This window comes from Lipotes vexillifer, unplaced genomic scaffold, assembly GCF_000442215.2.
Source record: "Lipotes vexillifer unplaced genomic scaffold, Lipotes_vexillifer_v1.1 scaffold907, whole genome shotgun sequence".
Taxonomy (NCBI): domain Eukaryota; kingdom Metazoa; phylum Chordata; class Mammalia; order Artiodactyla; family Lipotidae; genus Lipotes; species Lipotes vexillifer.
Genome location: NW_006795956.1, coordinates 177,969 through 199,381, shown reverse-complemented (window position 1 = coordinate 199,381; position 21,413 = coordinate 177,969). Strand labels below are relative to the sequence as shown.

Here is a 21,413-nt window from a genome sequence, read left to right as displayed (position 1 = left end):
CGGCAGTAGTGGGAGGCCCGCCTACCGCAAAAAAAAAAAAAAAAAAAGGTTCAGGAACCAATTTGAGATGGTGCCCATGGGCCAGAAAAGAGCAGTTTGAACATCAGTAACTCTAATAGACTGACACAAATCAAATATATTTAAAATCATGAGTTTAACTTATAATCAAGAAAATCTCATCACATTTGGAGGATAACAGAAAACTCATTATTATTGAAAACTAGCATATAAATGGAAAGAATCAAGCATTTATCCAGAAATTTTATACAAAAATGTACCTCAAGGTAGGCAAAGAGTCGATACAGGGAAATTATAACTATTCCAACTAATAAATGAAATTGGAATGACAGAGTTAGAAAAGTACCATTTTAACCTCTTAACCTCTAATGACATACTGAAATTGATCTAGGCAGTAATTATGACTGATTAAAAATAAAGAGGCAAGAAGACTTGTGATAGAAATTCACACCACCACCTATAAAATATTTTTGGCAAAACAATTTGATCCAGCCTCCTTGTAACTTATCACTAAAGATGTCCCACCTCCTCCCCTTCCAATAAACTATGCTTCCTATTTTTCTTGCTTTTGTAATGTCCTGTCTCTTAAATCTGGGATGCCCCTGTGATTCACTTTAATTAACAGAATGTGGTAGAAATGACATTGTGTGACTTTCAAGTCTAGGTCAGAAGAAGCCTTGCATTTGAGACTTGGTCTCTTGGTACTCATTGGGGTAAGCCAGGCACCACATAAGAAGTCTACGTAAAAGTCCAAACCCAGCTGTGTGGAAAAGCCACAGTGAGAGAGAGATGCAAGACCAGCCCCCAGCTATCCCAGCCTTCTCAGCCCCGGAGCCAGACATGTAGGAAACAAAGCTTTCAGAAGACTCCAGCTTCAGCCACCAACTCACTGCAACCACAGGAGGGATCCTAGGTGAAAAACACCCAGCTAACCCCATCCATCCTCAAAACTCTGAGAGAGTCCATTGATGTTTTAAGCCACTAAATTTGGGTGTTGTTTCTTTTTTCAGCAACAGATTAATGGGACAAGCCTAACATGTACAGGAAATACAGGGGAACTGTTAAACAAAACCATGAGGAAACAAGGGAAGGGATGGGAAACCTATTATAAAAAGAATGAATTGGTATATATAAACCTTAACTAGGATTTTGTTTGTTTTATGGGTTTATTTTTTAATCAGGAGCAAATTAAGGTAATGACACTATAGTTGACATGTGATCATGACCAGGTATTTGACCTTAAGGAATTATTGTTAAACATTTTAAGTGTGGTTGTATTTTAAAGAAACCTCTTAACTTTAAAGATACAGACCAAAATATCCATAGATGAAATATTTGTTATCTGGGGGCTGGAGGGTAGCAAATAGGAGTATAGATGAAATTAAGCCATGAGTTTATGTGTTGAAACTGGAAGTTCATTTTATTATTCTCATTACTTCTGCATATGTCTTAGTAAAAATGCATATACTTTGTTGAACTATCAATATTTGGCTATTTTTTGTTAAAGCATATAATGGACTTAAAACCTAATGCTAGCTGAAAGAAGCCATGATGATCTTTAAAGTTTTTTTTTTTTTAGCCAAGGAAAAAAATTACTTTCACATCCCCACATGTCCAAAATATTGATCTAGATATTTAACTTTGCTTCCCTTTCTCCTGGGAAATAGGGATCATGATATCTCATTCCAGTGTATATGCTGAGTTTGATCAACTAAGACAATTTATGGGAAAAAAATGTTTTGCAAACCACACTCTGCTACACAAATGCAAAACATTATTCGTAGTAAGGATCACGTGTTTGGCCCAATATTTGGAATATATGCAGTGAACTCTCTCAAAACCTGAAAGCTAAGAACTCTGTCCTTAATGCATTTAGCCCTAATACCAGGCACAGTGCTTAGAAAATGGAAATTCCATAAAGATTTTTTGGATGAAGGCGTAAACTGGAGGAAAGAGGGCGTGGAGATTTTAGATACACTTGCTTTTGCCTTTGATCCTGCATCTTTTTAAAAAGGGTCAACGGAGCAACAAGAATGTGAGAGGTAAGTATCTTGCTGTGAACCCACCAGAACTATTTGTTCAAACACCATATATACTACATACCCTTCTACTGGTGAATTTTAGCACTGTTTTTAAGCTTTTATATGCAGAGTACAATGTGAATTAGTATCTCATACACTACACCTGATCAAATCTACTTTTGTATGCTTTTGATTTTCTTAAAAAAAGAAAAAAAACTAACTATAAGAGAATAAAAGCCTGGTATTTAATACATGCTGGTCAAGTGAGCAATAAACAATTGCAAACTTTCCTAGAGGCTATTTTGCCCTGTCTCATCATCAGGAAGCTAAAGCATATGTTGGATGTTAGCCTGGATGGACACAAATGTGTCCTATTTATTCAAGGTTTCCTTTGGAGCCACAATTCTAAGTTTTGTTTCTTAGGGGTACATGTCAAACTTCATTTAGCATTCGGTGGTATCCAGATACACTGAATAGCAAAAAGGCAGCATTCGGGGGTAAAATATATGCCTGCTATATGAGCAATAATGTCAGTTTCATTTATGTAACTCACGGAAAACCAGAGGAGAAATACAATGGAAAAGCTGACAGTAGGAAATCAAGATAAAAATTATTCACTTAATTTATAAGTGTAAAACTGCATATGGACAGGGAAAATACTAAAACAAATAGGTTTTAAATCATGTCTAAGAAGTGGATAATTTTAGAGGAAGTTCTTTTAAAATGTGCTCTTTAACCCTTAAATTTCAAACATTATATACTTATGTGAAGCATGTTTGTATGCACAATATTTTCCTTTTTCCTGAGAATGTTTTGCAAATTTTCTGGAAGAATGTGCAAATTTTAAATATACAAGGGACATTTGTGGAACCGATGCTTCACTTTAGAACATTTTTGTGAAAAGTTGAAGTCTGATGGTCGATACAATATGCATAAAATTGACCCAGATAAAACAATTAAAATTTAAATAATTTTATACTTATAAAGTTATTTTACATTTATTATTCATTTGAAGCTCCAAACACTTCATAAGCAAAACATTATAAGCCTAAATTCATAGATGTGTAATGTGGCTCAAAACCCAATAAAGTTTGCAATCCTAAGTCATCTACTTCCATATTATTGACTGCTTCCACTACACTACGGTACTCTGGAAAGCAGTTTCCAAGTATGACTGTGATGCTTACAACTGTGAGACAAGTTATCATGCCACTCTCAACATATCTCTTCTAAGACTGAACTCAGGATGAGTTCAGCTTAGCTTAGTTCATTCACTTTCAATGCTCTATTTTACTCCATTATGAGAATATACTATAGGTTACTTATTCGTCTCTTGATAGATATTTGAATTATTTCTCTTTTTGAAGTTATTCCCAGTGCTGCAATAAACGTTTTGTACATATCTCCTGGTTGCCACACATCAGAGTTTCTCTGGGACATAGACTTAAAATGATGATAAATTACTAACCCAGTGGTTCAAAAAAGAAAAATCAAGTTGAATATTACAGAAGCAGAGTAAATGTCAGCATATAACTCCAATACGGTTATTTATTTATAAATTACTTACCTGTACTATTGTACTTATAGACGTTTAAACCATATGTAAAAACAGACATTTCTAAGGAATTTGCTAGAAACAGGTCTAAGGAAAAGTTCTAATATGTTCTTTCTACCCCCAGTGGATGGTCTTGTGCAACCCAGGAGGCTGCTCACACAACCACTTTAGAATCACCATAACAACCTCACAAGAACTGCATTAAGAAACACAGAGACGAACTTGCATAATGGTACTGCTGTTTTGTTTGTAAATCCACACTATTCAGTTATGTACTCAATCTATTTCTGTTCTGAAGAAATTAATGTGTCTGTCCAAATTTAAAGTAGACAACACCCAATTATAGTTCAACAATTGTGTTTGCAAATAATGTAAATGAGGATTAAAGGCACCATCTTTAGATTTGACTTATGTTCCAAGAACTCAATGGAAAAACAAAAATGAAAACATAAGACTAAAAAAAAAAATCACCTTTGTGTTATTGGGTAATTGATTTTTTTTAAGCTTTCAAAGTAGATAAAATCAACACCTTAAAAGACTTGTCTTTAACCCAGGCTTTCTTTTATTGACGTATATGATTGCGGGTGCATGCCTAGAGGAATAATAGTTTGTTCCTAACAAAAGAGTCTGGATTCCACAATATGCCTTTTGCCAGAGGCCTCATTCCCCAAAGCTCACAGCTAACTGCATCTCCTGCTGTACCTGTAACAATTTAATTGTATAAGTCCGCCTAGTCAAGCATCTCCAGCTCATGACTGGGAGACATGAAATTCATTGTCATTATTGTCCCTGTCATTTTGGATCATTATATCCTGCTGCAGAATTTTCCTCACTTCAGTGCATTTTTACCTCCAGGAGCCAGGGATTATAGCTGAGGTTGGGGCGGGGGGCGGGGGCAGGACCATGAGCTGCATTTACCTCAGGGGAGCCAGAGATTAAATTGGCTTTGCTCTCTCACGAGCTGAATTCATCTATTTGTATGCTGTGAGTTTTAGGTTGGAATAAACATGAATATTCTAGTGAAACCTGGGCTTTAATTCCCCCTTTGAAACATGGCTGTAACCAACTTCTATTTACACTAGGAAAGCCAATGTAATTTCTCATAGGTTGCTATTTTCATATGTGCATAAGGAATACTTAAGGGCATCATCGGGTACGAAATAACAGACATCTCTCTCTGTCACCGCCTGGACTCTCAGAAGGAAGAATTTAAAGCTGTAATTTTGTTCTCCAGTTTCATCTTACAGAAGCTTAATGGGGGTATCTAATGGTTTTAAATATTTAATGATTTTTAATTATGTCTCATTTTCTGTGCACTGGATTGGATGACTGAAGTCCAGCTAGAATGGCACCAAAGATCTTCTCTGGGAGCAGGGAGATTGAAGTAAAGTTGACGGAGGAAGCCCAAGTAAGTTTCTGAGGAAACTGGCTCGCCCTCCACAGCTGGCTCACATAACCTCACAGCCTGCCAAGTCACCCGAGCCTGTCGTGCCTTAAATACTTTTTGCTGACGTGGGAGAGTTGCACCAGTCACAACACTCTCTACGTGGAGACCCCCTGATCAGTGGTAATGGCCACGGACAGGGTCCAGCTGGTGGATCTCTGGTAGGATATGGAGAGGAGCAGAGAGGAAACACTAGGACACGTCTCAGGCAGAAAACCAGTGAGGCGACGATATTGCTTTCTCTAACAGAATATAAGAAAAAAAATAAACTAGTGTGTCACTTCCTATCCCAACTTTCAATTCAAATGGATCTTACTGAGAAATTTGACATTTACTTTGTCTATACTGAAAAAGATGGTAGTTATTCCTCCACATATGTGAGTTTGTTTCTCAGAATTTAATAAAATATGGCAATGGATCGTACCTATGCCAAGCACAGAAGTGCCACTATAATTATACATTTAAAAGTATGTGGCCAAAGACCTAAACTTCTAGTTATAAGATAAATAAGTCCTGGGGATGTAATGTACAGCATAGTGACTATAGCTAATAATAGTGTATGGTATATTGGAAAGTTGCTAAGAAATCTTAAAAACCCTCATCATATGAAAAAAAAGTTTGTAATGATGTATGGTAATAGATGTTAACTAGACTTACTGTGGTGATCATTTGGCAATATACACAAATATTGAATCATTATGTTGTATACCCGAAACCAACATAATGTTATATGTAAATTATCCCTCAATTAAAAAAAAAGATAAAAAGAAAAAAAAATGTATGTGGAATTTATCTTTTTCCCTTTGTGGACTTTTGTAGAGGAAAAGACTTTGCCTTAATTCTATGCAATGATCATCACTGGTTTTTTAGCATAAACTGTTTGCATGAATAATTAAGAAAATTTTTTTGACCTTTGTACATTTTGTACTTCAGAGGGAATATCTTACAGAACTAACATCTCAGTTTTGAAAGAATCTTAAAGATGGACTCAGTCACTGGTCCCTCCATGATAATGGTGATGTGTAGTAGTCTGTCTGACTATATTTTCACACCATTATTTTTTCATTTTTCACTGGTACTGAAGTAACTGTGTGATGGATAACCAATCAGAGCTGTTAACTGGCAAAATTTCTTGTAGATTTTAAAAGTTCACTTAGTTACTTGTGCCATTTTTTCATTATGATCAAGATTCTCAAGGTGGGAATTATAAAAATTATTATTTCTGTTCACTTTAAAATGGTTAAATTTATGTTATGTAAATTTCACCTAAATAAATTCTTTTTTTAAGTTAAAAAAAAGTTATTTTGTGTAGCCCAAATGCATTTTGAAATCATCTGGGAGACTGTGACTACATTCTCATAATGATTATTTAAGAAGGGTATTGGTTGCTGTTGTTGTTGTTGTTAAGAAATGTTTATCTTATAAATTACAATGTTTAGACTTCAATTGCAATGGTATATGCTTAGGAAGTATATTTTCCTCTCTGAAATACTTTGGTAGCAGGATAATAATGTTATTTTTCTGGTTGAAGGGTTAGTCATCCCTTCCTTTCTCTGTGCACACATTTATTACATTTAATTCCTTTACTATATGCTCCTTTCTACCTTATTTCTATATTGGTATTTAATTTGTTCATCACACCATTAGCTTTAACAAGAGTTGCCCTATCTGTGAATATAGCTGTGAAACCATAGAACTACACTGTTTCACATTGTTGTTTTGTCTTGCCTCAGGCATGACATAGTTGGACCTGCATCATTTCAGAACAAGATTAAAAAAGAAATTATTTCCAGTGACTAGAATTATTCTTACTTTTTCAAGACTTGGGCTTCACAATCAATTTTCAAATATCAATTTGAAATTATTTTAAATAATAATTTTTAAATTTTCAATAGCTAAACTCATAATTTTGCAACCTGTAAGAAACCATAAAAGCCAATTCTAGATAAAAGAAATTCTTCCTCTTGATTCTAATAGGATAGTGTTTCTCCTGCAGTATATGACATAGATTTCCCTTGGTTTCTCCATGTAGAATCGTTAAGAATCTATAATTCATAACAATATCAAACCAACATAACACAGATGGCACAAATTCAGATAGGACAGCCACTAATATTCCTCTCAAGGAGGTTCAGATATGCACAAGCTAAAAAAATAAAAGTAACAAATAAAAGTAGTTCGTGTTCAATATATCACATGGTAGAGAAAATGGCCAAGTTCTTGAGAGAGTCTGCAAGGGAGGGATTCAAACTAAAAGGCAAAGGGCACAAACACTTGCATGTCAGGATGGGCAGGGGGCCATTTGCAGAATGCCTTTTTATTCCTCCTGGATCAAAAACCTCTTTAATATAATCACCCAACAAACTACAGTGGATTAACATTAAGGGTCTGAAGCAGAGAAAGAATATTCACAGTTAAGATTGTCCCTTAACATGTAGGCTCAATCAGGGGCACGAAAAGTAGTTAAGTGCTCCCCACCCCGTGGTGTTTAGATGCTGGAAGGCACTGTAAACTGTGAATTTTCTAGCTTTTAATGTTTGTCCAAGACCCTTAACATTTTTCTAATATTGTTGCTCCTAACACATTTTCTTGGGTTTGTCCCCGTTGCCCCATCTGCACGTACACATTTTGCATTCATATATGAAAGCCTGAAAGACAGCTAAATTGATTCGGAAACCTAACACTGAGAAGAAGAAAAAGAGGTAGGTAGCCTTAAGGATATCCCATGTTATGGAGTATAAATATCAAAGTCTCCTGGAAAAACAAAAAAACAAAAACATTTCTTCATGTTAAGAGTTTAGATATCTAACACTAAATACAAAAGATCACATAGCAGGGGTAAAAAAACCTCACTGACCCTATAGGGCCTTTGTGCCACAAAACTTCTAAGACTTTTTTTTTTTTTTTTTTTTTTTTTTTTTTTTTCTTGCTTTATGCGGGCCTCTCCCTGTTGCGGCCTCTCCCATTTGCGGAGCACAGGCTCCGGACGCGCAGGCCCAGCGGCCACGGCTCACGGGCCCAGCCGCTCCGCGGCACGCGGGATCCTCCCGAAACGGGGCACGAACCCGCGTCCCCTGCATCGGCAGGCGGACTCTCAAGCACTGCGCCACCAGGGAAGCCCTCTAAGACTTTTTGAACACGTATAATTATCTGTGTCCAGCTATTTCTTTATAAATAGACATCCTTGGACTACTTTTAAAATCCATTCACCCTTTAAAACTATAGTAAAACTTCACAAATGGCTTTTCCTGTGTTGTTTTGTATTGTATTGTGGTCCATCTGGAGATACATTAAGTGGTTAGTTCCTTCAAATAAAAGTGTACAAAACTGTATTGTCCACACACACACAAACACAAAGAATGAACACTGAACACGTGGCAAATGGGTACTAGATAATATCACTGTTAGAAAACATCTAACAACAATAAAATAAGCATTAAAACCTGAGGGACTGGTTTAACAGATGCAATGTTCATCTACCTTCTCACATAAATTATATGTTCAAGAATTGTGCCCTGTGCGAAATACAAACATGTCAATTTCAGCCCAGGGGGCATTTTTCTCTAGGTTTATAACCCCTTGAAAATAGAGGTTTCATCTAGAAAACCTAACAGATCCTCAGCTGCTTTCAACATTATAATATATTCATAAGGCAAGTGTTCACTGGCAAACATAACAAATTAAATGGCATGAAGGTGGTGACCAAATACATAATGATGGAAAATGGACCAAACCAACCATGAGATACAAAGTCGAAATCAAAGAAGAAAAGGAATATGCAAAAACAAGCAATATTAAAAGCAAAACACTATGTGGAGTGTGTGCATGTACGTTTGTGTGTTGTGTAAGATTAACATTAATTAGGATGCAAAACTGTCTCGTTAAGAATATGCTGTAAGGGTCACGAGTGGCAAAAAAGTATCTTGTCAAAAAAAAAAATCACATACCATCATAGTAGACAATTGCTCCTACCAGTTTATCCTTCTGGAGCATTGGGAAATGCTCAAGGGCTCTTGATTTGCTGAGGACATAACTGCTTTTCAGGCAATTACTTCCAGCAACCAGATCATACAGCTTGATTCCTACCCAGTAGTAAGGTAACTGCCACCACCTACAGCATAAATAGGGGAAAAGGTTTCTTTAGAAACAGAGTATAACATTATAGAATGTCACTTTAAGATACAAGACACTTTTTATTAAGAAAAGCAAAGTATACCTAGAAGTGTACTGCAAAAGAAACAAGAGAAGTGCCTGCCTGTTCTGACACCAGACTAGATGAATTATAAAAGTAAATGAATCATCTCTAAGGCAGTGGTTCTGGACCTGACTGCATATTAGATTTTCTGGGGAGCATCAAAAGTAAATATAGATGCCTGGGCCTCGTGTTTCTAGGGATCAATTTAACTAGACTAGGGCAAAGATCAGAGTGACTCTAATGTACACCCTGGGTAGAGAATCACTGGCTTAAGACGTCCTAAGAAATCTATGATAAAATATAGACAAAAATTATAAAATCTGCTTCCAGGCCCCACAAGACTCATGCAGCTAGCAGAGTTACATAATTCTGTATTTCCTACCACCTGTATTCCATCTTAAGTCAACTTGATGGATAGCTCTAACAACATTCAGAAAATTGGGTTTAATAATTTTTGATTATTTGACACCTCCAAACCAAATTTCAGTTTTGGTTAACTCGGAAATTTAAAATGACACAAAATGGCTTACGGTTTGGAGTTGATATATGTCAGTTCAGATTTTGCAGCAGGATTCTTTCTGGCTCTGCATTTTAGTCTGCAAATGACCCTCTTATATTCCCCAGTGCAAATGTAGTTGCTCCTGTATGTAGTCTCAGAAACTGGAGTAAAAAACTACTAATTATAAGTGCAGAACACAACCTCCTTTGCCTTCAAGAGCTAGCCCTTAGAGGTGGGTCAGTAGAGAGTAATATAGGAAAAGTCACACTTTTTAAAATGCAACAAAGGAAAATATTTTAAAAGGATTAAAGATTAGGACTAATTAAAACTACATTAAGAAACACACATTGAGGAACTATTTCCATTAAAACTTTGTTCTATTGACCTCAGATAAGCAAAGAGTACACAGATGATACCAAAAGGCTTACTTGTAAATTGGGAGCATTATAGGCAACGGAGCTGATAAATGGGGAGCAATTTCTAGTAGGTTGGCACGCTCATGAAGGGCTTCTTTTACCATCCTGTACTGAAAAGCAAAACAGAGAAAATTAGTTTGGCAATAACAGATCATAATATTTTCAAATGGCAAATAGACACCCTGCCAACTGATTGATACACAGAAACCTCTCTACCTCTGAGCAAGGATAGCTCCCTCCTAATCAAATTTCTAATAATACATCATGCTGTCAACCTGAAAGATTTTTTAGAAACCTTAAACTGTATTTGCATAGGAGAAAAACATGCTGTCAGAGTTCCCAGGTGTAAGATATTTTCCTGACTTGAGTTACAAGATTATTGTAACAATTTATCTTGCATTCTCTGTACTGTCCCTTTTCTCGGTCCCCCATTATATTTTCTCATGTAAGAGATAACAGATTGTTCAGATTCATGTTAAACGTTTCCTTCTTGCCTCCACTAGCCCAAGCACAGATGATACTTAAGAGTTGCACAGTATTTTACAGACTACCATTAAAAAGCTTTTGTCTTTAGTCCTCATTATGTCTCTCTGAAGGCCCAGCATTACTATCATAATACTAATTTTACAAAGAAGAAAACCGAGGCTCATAGAAATTAAATAAATAAGCTGAAACACATCACAAGTCATCTGATTCTAAACGCTATGCTCTTTTCTTCACATCCATCATGATGCTAAACAGACACATAAGAAAAGGGGACAGATTCAAAACTGACAATGTCAAGTAAGTGCTGCTGTGTTTTTCATGTACGAAAAGCAGATAGGGAGTTCAGTTGATTTTTTTTTTTTTTTTTTTTACTCCTCTGGGAAATGTCATCTTCCACACTGCCTTGGCAGTTTTCAAATGGTGGCAGACTGGACACAACAGAGTGTGACATAAAAAAAAGCATGACTCAGATCATCTTTTCCTTAAGAATATGTCAGTGACAATATGCAGTATGATTGCATCTGCAGTTAAGAGGATCAGTTTAATATTCCTCATGTATTACAACACAGTTCCCTCGAAACTGCTTGGGAAGTAGCAGTTTGGTGGCCATTGGTGGGGAAAAAAACAAAACAAAACAATCACAATTGTTAAAAGTAACACATCCAGGGCTTCCCTGGTGGCACAGTGGTTGGGAGTCCGCCTGCCGATACAGGGGACACGAGTTCATGCCCCGGTCGGGGAGGATCCCACGTGCTGTGGAGCGGCTGGGCCCGTGAGCCATGGCCGCTGAGCCTGCGCGTCCGGAGCCTGTTCTCCACAACAGGCGAGGCCGCGGCAGTGAGAGGCCCACGTACCGCAAAAAAAAAAAGTAACACATCCAAAAGTGATTTTGTAAATCTGCTACTTTGACATGCCTGTGTAGAAAAGCCCCTGATTACCCATAAACATAATGCTACAGGAAAAAAAATGGCACACCTCTCCTGAAAGACACTCCAGCAGAATACACTAAATAGGTATTTCCAATAGGAAGGAATGTTAAAAGCCATAAAAAAAAAACTGATTTAATTGGGTAGAAAAAAGCACAGTCGCAATTTTTGTTTAACAACCAGCATACACAATTACCTGCTCAATATCCAACTTCATGATAGCCTTCTGAAGATATCTCACACCACCATGGATCAATTTAGTGCTTCTGCTGCTGGTCCCTGATGAGAAATCATCTCTTTCTACAAGGGCTGTTTTTAGTCCTGTGTAACCAGAAAACCAAATTAACTTCTTAAATTACACAATTTGTATGTAATTCATTAAAGGCACTTCTCCAGGGTAGAGACAGTCACAAGAAAAATTACTCTGAACATGGATAAATTTGTATTCCAAGTGCAGTACGCTGTCTATATTATAATGAAGAGATTTTAGTCTCTTCCTGGGGGAAAAGTCAAACCAGAACTAGAAGCATATTAAACTGTGAATGAATCACAGCTAGAAAATATTACAGTGCAATTTCATGGCAGTAACATACACTGGTGTGTTTCGAGGGTCGAAGGGGAGTCTGGCACCCATCTTTAACCATGTAGAGTTAACTCAGTATTGTTACCTAGGCCTTCTGGAACTCACATTCATCCCTCACTACGAGAGTCCAGACATGTGCCAGCCTCTCAACTCCAGTCAACTCTGAAGCATCGACTGTGAATCTAAACTAGCCCTCTATGTGCCGGTTCCTATTTCTGGAGTGGTGTGAAAGTGGGTATAAAATGGGAAAAGAGATCAAAGATATTGAAACAGAAGAAGAAAGAAGAGAATAACCTCTGATGCTGAGGAGTTTATAGTCTAACTGAAGACATGCAAGCACAATATTGTAGAACTACAAAGAAAAACACAAGCCAGGACAAATGAACCCAGTACAGACTATCCACGAGTAAAGAAAAGACAATATTCTTGGTAAAGGTGAGGCTGAACAAAGACAAGTCAGTTCTAAAAATCATCCCTCCCAACCTGGCTTTCTTTGAGGGTTGCAATAAATCTCTTAGGAATCAAATAAGTTTTGTTTTATTTGTTTTCTTGCAGAGACACCCCTGCCTCTTCAGGACTGGGAGGACCAACATTACTACAAGTTCCATACACTAGTTAGATATGAAATCCAAAATTTCAAAAGACCCAAAGTAAACACCAGCACCAAGCCAGAAGAAATTTTCATGGCCTGCCATACTCTTGGGGGATGAGAGAATGTCATAGAATCCAATTACAATGAGAATATGTAACTGGAGCAGTTTGGGCTCACAAAGCTCATATAAGAGAACTTGTGCATGTATTCAATTCAGAGCCATTTATTACATTTAATACCAAAGGGTCGTTTTTATAACTTCTAACAGTTTAAATATCGTACCCAAATGTCATCATAAAATCAGGGCAATTCCCTTGACTCAAAAGGACAAAATATTTGGAAACTGTGGAGAGAAAAGTAGAGAACTTTGATTCAAGGGCAAAAACTGCTAGTGCTCTAGTGAACTAGCAAAATAACACAGAAATTACAGATATCATAGACCCAGGTCACTCTTTTTAAGCATTTATGCCAGAAGAAGATGTGTAAAATTCTCAACTATGAAAACTCTAGCAATGCTTAGTAAATTTAGTACAGGGTGTATCAAACACACAGAAAAATATATCATATTAGTGCATATTTTTTGAGAGCCTAAGTGCCAGGTAAAGTGCTGGTGTTAGAAATGAAATAGACATAGACCAAGCTGTCAAGTAGCTCCCAACCCAAAGAGAGGCAAGTGAACAAAAGGAAGCAAAGTTTCATAGGTGCTGCATTTGAAAATGCAGAGGACTCTTTATCCTAAAGTGGGTCAAAAATTAAATTCAGGATATAAACCCCCAATTGCTTAGTCGAGATTACATTTGCAATCTCTCTTACAATGCACCGGGAGCTCTATCACCTTTTCTTAGTAAGTCCGACACAGAGAGTTCTTCTTCCAGTACTAAAATATACCATTTTTCTTCAGTTGAAGATCAGATGAGGAAGTTGACTTTCAAATGGCATTTAAGAGCTGAATTATTTAGAACACACCTCTCTTCCAGTCTTGGAATCAGTCATGGCATTAAGATGCCCACACCATTCGAGGCAGGGACATAAAACTGAAAGAGGATAAGCAGCTTTCCCATCCAGCCTATGGCTCCTACCTGCCCAAAGGTACCCACAGGCTGTGGGAGAAGATGCCTTAGTCCCCAGTTAGCCCCACCTCCTAGTATGTAATCCCCTACCCTGGAGTGTGGGCTTAGCTAGTGCTTTGCTTCTAACCAACAGAATACATGTCCATGGTTAGGTTACAAGAGACTGCGACTTCCTCCTGGATAAAGCAACCTGTCTTGTTCTGAGTCAAGGAACCAACAGAGCCCCTGGTCAACAGGTCACAAGGAACTGAGGCCTCAGTCCAGTAACTTGTGAGGATCTGAATCCTGCCAACCTCCATGTGAGTTGCTAGGAAGCACTGCAGCTTGTGAGAGACTGAGAGCCAGAGGGCCCATGCTAGGGCCCAGATTCCTGACCCGCCGACACTGTGTGCGAATGAATGTCCTTGTTTGAAGTCACAAAATTTGGGGGGTAGTTTATTGATGACACAATTCCCTGTGCGAACAATAACTACAGCCAAGGGAGTTCTTTTAATTGTATCTGGGATGGGGTCTTGGAGAAAGGCTGAGTCAACAGAGGAGGATGTGTTCAGATGGGTAGAGGGCAGGAGCAAGGGGATTATCACTGGCAAAGATCAGCTTAAGCAAGAGAAGGCAAATGACTGAAATGGCCCAGCTTATTTAGGGTCTGCTTGTCACTCAGGGGCTGGAGTGTGGGGAGACCTTCTAGGGGAACCACACAGCATGAGGGGGGCGATAGAGAGTCTAGCCTCAGAAGGCAGAAGACGGTGATTGGAGAGTGATATGAAGAGAGAATTTTATGGGTGTGTGTTATCAGGATGGTTTTTTTTTTTTTCTTTCCCAAACTGACACAGTGTGAGGCAGGGAACTACTCTAGGAATTAGCAAGCCATCTCAGGAGGATATTTCAGGATATTTAAGTGAGAGCTAACACTTTAAAGCCTCAAAACTGCTTTTGCAAGAATTGGACATTTAAAAAAGTTATTCACATGTACTTATGTGAAAAACCTTAGTGAATACCAACAAAAGTTAAAATGGGCTTCTCTGTCAAACCAGGCTGTTTCTTCTTGTCCCATTATTTCCAGTGTCATATCGTCAAGCTACCCACCAGAATTTCTGAAGAGAAATGATACTGCTCCTTCCAGAGCAAAATAAAAAATAAAAATTTAGTCTCTAAATTTATAGCTAAATTGATATATTAAAGTACCATGTAACCTAAAAGTATTACCAGAGGTTTTTGAAACCTTAAAAAGAAAACATTTTAAAAATTTCAACTGCTTTTACGCTAAACATTCTGGATTTCTCATTTTTGTTGGATGAGAATAATGGAATGAGGAAGGAGGAAAGTAATGCAAAATCAAGACATTATTAGAAGTTACAACCGCTTTTGCCTTAACTGATTAACCAACTACAGCAAAGACAATGAAATTGTTTAAAGTCTTATAATGATCTTGCATGATTCCATTACCTAAGATGTTCTTTCCTGTTTCACCTCTCAAAAATCCAAACTTTTTTTCCACCTCCAGTCTGAAAATAAGAGTTTAGTTTGTTTTGTTTTGTTTCAGTATAAAGCAAGGAAGTGAAGAGAGAGCACTGTTTTATCTTCTCATAGAGAATGAACAGTATTTTTTTTTTAATTTTTATTGGAGTATAGCTGATTTACAATGTTGTGTTAGTTTCAGGTGTACAGCAAAGTAAATCAGTTATAGATACGCATATATCCACTCTTTTTTAGATTCTTTCCCATAGAGTACTCTGCACTCCCTTACAGAGTATTGAGTAGAATTCTCTGTGCTATATAGTAGGTCCTTATTAGTTATTTATTTTATATATAGTAGTGTGTATATGTCAATCTCAGTGTCCCAATTTATCCCTCCCCCATCCCTTTCCCGCCTGGTAACCATAAGATTGTTTTCTACATCTGTGACTCTCTTTCTGTTTTGTAAATAAGTTCATTTTTACCATTTTTTTTAGATTCCACATATAGGCAATATCATATGATATTTGTCTTTGAACAGTATTTTTAAGTGACATTCAATGCTAACATTTTGCATCTTAGGTAAAATAATTAAATTTGAAGGAGACCGAAAATAATGCATCCAGGCTTCCAGCAACTGTGCCTAGCTGGATGTGAGGCACTGGGGAAGATCTTTCCTCAGAGTGGAAAGAATGACCTCCCCACATGCCCACCAGTGAAGGGCTGGCCTCTGTACATTTATGATAATTCACTAAACTTGTTCAAGACTTTCTAAGGAATAGCTTTTGCTTGTTTCTTTTCTTTTCAGAAGTTACTTTTTATGGAAAGCAATATGTTCTATCACTGCTGAGATGAACCAGAACATTTGGGAGTGGTATGTTTATTCGATTTTTTGTTTTTATAATTGATTGCTTTTAGTAGTTATTCTCATGAATTTCACTGCAGTGGTAAAGTATTAATATTTGGAGTGAGATTACTCTGAAATTCTTTGGTGGAAGAACAAGATTAGTTATAGCAGAAGAAGAAAGCCAACTTGAAATCTACCTTTCAGTCATACTCAGCCCATCTCTGAAGTTAAAGTTGTATCTTTTGGGTGGGGTCAGGGATGTGAACGAAATACAGCTCTTCACAGACTTGCCTTTTCTGTCCTGAGTGAGAATGTCTAGCTACCAGGCACTTCCAACTAAACCAATTCATGGATCAAGACAGTTGGATGAATACAGAGGGATAATTACCATCTAAGGGGAGGAATGGTACGACATTTAACTCTTACAACATGAAATAGAACAGAAGCATATTTTAATACCTTTTACTGATTATCTTATTATGCATGCAAACACGCTCAATATAATAAATGCAGAGAAGTAAAGAGAACAAAATAAAACCCTCCTGTAATCACACTACTCAGAGATAACCACAGTTGACATTTGGGTGTTTAAATGTTCACATTTTCTGTGCATGTATGTAATCACATATGCACATTTTTACCAAAATAGGATCATATGATACATTCCATTTTTTTTATTTAACATTATTTATTGTAAACATCTCTCCAATGTCAATACATATTTTTCTATAATTTCACTTTTAATGTGTGAATAGTAATACATTAAATATTTACAAGGATTTATTTATTCAATTCCCTGTTTTTGAACATTTGGGTTATTTCCTACCTTCGCTATCACAGTACTGCAAGATTATATTTTTATTTAAACTCTATGCATCTTTATTTCATTATAATAAATTTTCAGATATGGCATTATTTAACTATTTTTAAATAGAAAGAGCAAAGTAATAGCTATGAAATAACTACCAGAGGCACCCAGGTGATAACACACAAATCAAAAAGTTTAGACACTCTGTACATTAGTACCAATTTCTCTAAAAAATAACACTCCTGTAAAGCTGCAAAGCAATCCTGGCTTGTTAATCTTCATGATCAGGATTCTATGCTTTAAGCCTAGTATTTTCTAACAGTGAATGTTAACATTTTACAGAACTATATAATATTGGGTTGGTTATTATACCTATTTCTATTTTTCTATTAGAAACATATAAACCATTAATGGAGATACTATGCTAAGTTAGAACATATCATTAACATACTTTGAGTTCCTTAAGTTCACACATGATTACGGAGGCACAAAAATGTATTAAGCCATAACACCAATTATAGTAATAGAGTTTCAGGGGAATAAGGAAGTTGCTGTTGTTGCTTTTCCTTTTTGCTATTTACTTTTTTACTATTTTAATTTTTATTATTTTATACTAAAAACATCCAGTATTCAGGGAGAAGGAATATCCAAACAATATAAAATGATGAAAAGAGAGAATAATACACTCCAGACATAACCAAGTTTAACTATTAAAAATGTCCCATATATTCTACCAGAAACTTTTTATGCTGATAAACCTGTGTACATTTTTGCTTCAAAAACAAATACAATTAACAAACTCATTCTTCACAACTTGTTTTTCAATCTACAATACATTTTAGCCATTATCCCTGTAAATACTTATAAACCTCTATGAATAACTGAATGGCCCCAATTTATTAAACCATACCACACTCTTTTTGCTATTATAAATATTGCTTGTAGGTAAAATTTTGACCAATATGGCACTGCGAGTTCAGCTTTAAACTCTTCCTCTCCAAACACAGAGAAAATTATATGTGTGTGTGTGTGTGTGTGTGTGTGTGTGTGTGTGTGTGTGTGTATATATATATTTGTTTTTTACATGTATATATATATGTACATACATACCTATATACACACATACATATATATATTTTAAGGCATGGTTGATTCAAAAATAAACACCTCATGGACCAGAAATGTAGCAGAAACTCAGGGCAGAGTAGTTAGGCCCAAAGCCTCTGTCTTGGTGGAATGTGGGTCTAGAAACAGGCAAAGGTAACCAAGATTTCAGTTCCTGAAGGGTAAGAGATAGGGAGAGGTGAAGAAGACAGACCAGTGCTGCAATCCAGGGATTGAAGAAGGGTGGAAAAGCTTCTGCTGACCACTGTCTGGGGCTGTGGACTATCTGCTGGGACATGCCCAGGAGGCAGGAAGATGGACCCAGCCTGGAGAGCAGTACCTGGGCCAGGGAACCACCAGTTGGCTGGCCAAGATGAACACAGGGCAGGAGCCTCGATTTGGTTTTGAGAAAAGTCTCTGATGGGACTTGAAGGTGGCAGCAACGGTATCTATAGAGTTTAATGTATGGAAACGGAGAGTGATACAAAGTTGATTTAATACGGAGGAAAGGAAGAAGGAAATGGAGCAAAGCAAAAAAAAGATGTAAAGGTAAAAATACAAAATAGGGCGTCCCTGGTGGCGCAGTGGTTGAGAGTCTGCCTGCTGATGCAGGGGACACGGGTTCGTGCCCCGGTCCGGGAAGATCCCACACACCGCGGAGCGGCTGGGCCCGTGAGCCATGGCCACTGAGCCTGCGCGTCCGGAGCCTGTGCTCCACAACAGGAGAGGCCACGACAGTGAGAGGCCTGCGTACCGCAAAAAAAAACAAAACAAAACAAAACAAAATAAAAGCACATGGCATCCAAATAAATGGAGATGGATCAAATCCACCTGTTGAAAGACAGATTCCATCTATCAAGCATTAAAAAAAAAGAATCCAGCTACTTGTGTTTCATCATAGACATATTAAAACAAAAGGATATAGAAAAGTTGAAAACAATATGAAACAAATCGTGTCTGATATGTTATTTTTCCAATTTCACAGGTGTTTATTATATTTCTGCCATAGGTAAATTTCAATTTTTATGAAATCAAATTTAACAGGATTTGCCAAAAGGAAAATGACTTTATTGATGTCATGCTTAAAAACACCTGTCTTACTCCATTTTTTAAAATTTCCATAGACTTTCTTCTAATAGGTTTGTGGTGTTTTATTGTTAAATCCTTTATCCACAGAGAGCATGATAAACAGTATATAATATATATAAATACAAATATAAATTTGGGAAAGTGGATACTTCAACATCACTTATTAAATAACCAATAATGACAAATATGAAATGCTTTTACCATATCCTGAATTTTATGTATTCAGATCTATTTCTAGCCTCTTACTTTTGCTCCGCTAATCTCTCTGTTCCTTTAGCAAACTATTTTAATTAAAGTAGCTTTAGAATACACTTCGATATTGATAGAGCTCTATTTGCTTTATCATTATTCTTTTTCAAAATTAATCTAGAAAATCTCAAAGGCTGATTTTTCCAGATAACTTTGGCACAGTTTCTCTAACCCTCCCCACCCTACTCCTGCCAAAGAGAGTCACTATAATGTAATCACTAAATTACATCAAATTTCCAGATTAATTTTAATAGCAATTTGCAACCTAGTCTAATTAGCAGTGTCCAGTAAGTAGTAAACTGTCATCTGCTGCAATTCTACTGTCCTGAAATAGGATTTTCTCTACCCTCATGGTGGAAGAGGGGCAGTGGTAGAAGGGGGTGGAGATCTGTAATTCCCAAAATGCACTATCTTCCATGGCTCTCCCTTTTCTGCAGTTTTTAATGCAATTAAAAATGCACACACCTGCTCCTTTTCACAAACCTTTATTTATGCAGAAGTGTTGTTGTTATCCTCCGTTATGTCTGAGAACCTTGAGGCTCTCTGTAAGGTTAGAACACTTATTGAAGGTCATGGACCTAGTAAGTGATGAAGCTGACTGATCCCACTTGGTTCTCATGTCATAGCCTGTGTCCTTACTCGTTATGCTATACTGTCTTAGACTTGAAGGAACTGTGGTGAGAATTCAGGAATTACTAGCCAGGCACCATTCATAAACTAGAAGTACATATACATTTTTAAACAAAAGAACTACAATTAATGTTTTCTTCTAGCAAGAAGCAGTCTTCTCTGGAATTCTGAAGCCATAAAGTTTAAGTTTATAAATAAGATTTTAAACCAAAATTGTACTGGTTGACCCCTGATACATACAGGTAAATCACAAAAAAATCACATAAAATAACAAAAAAGAGCTGAAAAAAACATCTTGAAGCCCCCTGAGGGAGTGACTATATTTATCAGAGTCTCTTCATTCCAGCTCTCTTTTGGGGGCAAAGTGCCTCCTATATCATCGTGCTTCGAGGCTGGGGACTGGCCACAGAGGTTTTAACCAGAGAAGCAATTCCTATTGATCCTAGAGACCTACAGGAGAACGTGAGGAGAGCTGTGCATATTATGTTTATATAATAATATTCCACTGAAACAAATGAAAAACTGATTCCCAAGAAAATGCAGATGGTAAGAATGCAAATAAATGTTCATTATGAAAACTTCATGAGTTTTTCTCTTCCTTCTATGGTCTTTGCTTATCCATTACCAAAATTGCATTTGGGCACAATATTTCATCAAAAACCTTGTGAAAACATTTTTAGACAAGGCTTTTAACATCTAGCAGTTCCCCCAAAACTTTGATGTCCTGAAAAATCTAATTATTACTGGTAACTTTAAAAGATCACAGTAATTTATTTTTGTCAAATGTGACTAAAGATTAATGGATACAGTCAGGAATAATTTGGTAAAAACATATCAAACACAGAGAAAGCAAAATTTGTTGTTAAGTGAAGCATCAAATATAATAAAAGAGCAAATTCCATGAATGAACAGCAACAATGCACAATTCATTAACCAAATGCCCATGATTATTTCACACTTCAGAGGGCTACTGATATGATCAGAAATTGTAATAAAAGGATAAATATAGATTAACTTCAGCATCTCTATACATTTTAATTATAAATGCTACCCTCAGAGGGCTACCAGCATAATAAAGGAAATACAGACTATGGTTTATCCATCCTTTTTATAAATCGTAACTCCGTATACATCAGACAGTCAGTCAATTATTTTAAAAGACAGCAATTGAAATGCCAGGAGATACTGAAAGTACATAATTTTCTTAGCTGTTACTAACTATAAGTATTAAAAATCTTGTCAACATTCTGGCTCTGAAAACTCTTATCTTTTCAAAATCATCATCACTGTCATCACCCACAATCGTCTGCTAATGTACTAGGTAACAATCTTTACTGCCCAAAGGAAAAATGTTTGTTCAGCAAATATTAATAAACTATAAGCTCCTCGAGGGCAAGGCCACATCTTATTAGTCTTTATATTCCCA

The 21,413-nt window shown here is 36.7% G+C and overlaps 1 protein-coding gene across 2 annotated transcripts in view; it reads right to left on the bottom strand.

Annotated features, from left to right (window-relative positions):
* The window catches only part of GPD2 (glycerol-3-phosphate dehydrogenase 2), a 132,249-nt gene that overhangs the window by 52,810 nt on the left and 58,026 nt on the right, over nucleotides 1–21,413 (bottom strand). For both annotated transcript variants that reach the window (XM_007467986.1, XM_007467987.1), the window contains 3 exons: nucleotides 11,757–11,881; nucleotides 10,161–10,258; nucleotides 8,986–9,149 (listed from right to left, as the gene is read on the bottom strand). In XM_007467986.1, the coding sequence (XP_007468048.1) occupies nucleotides 8,986–9,149; nucleotides 10,161–10,258; nucleotides 11,757–11,881 (387 nt within the window). The remainder of the gene's footprint in view (nucleotides 1–8,985; nucleotides 9,150–10,160; nucleotides 10,259–11,756; nucleotides 11,882–21,413) is intronic.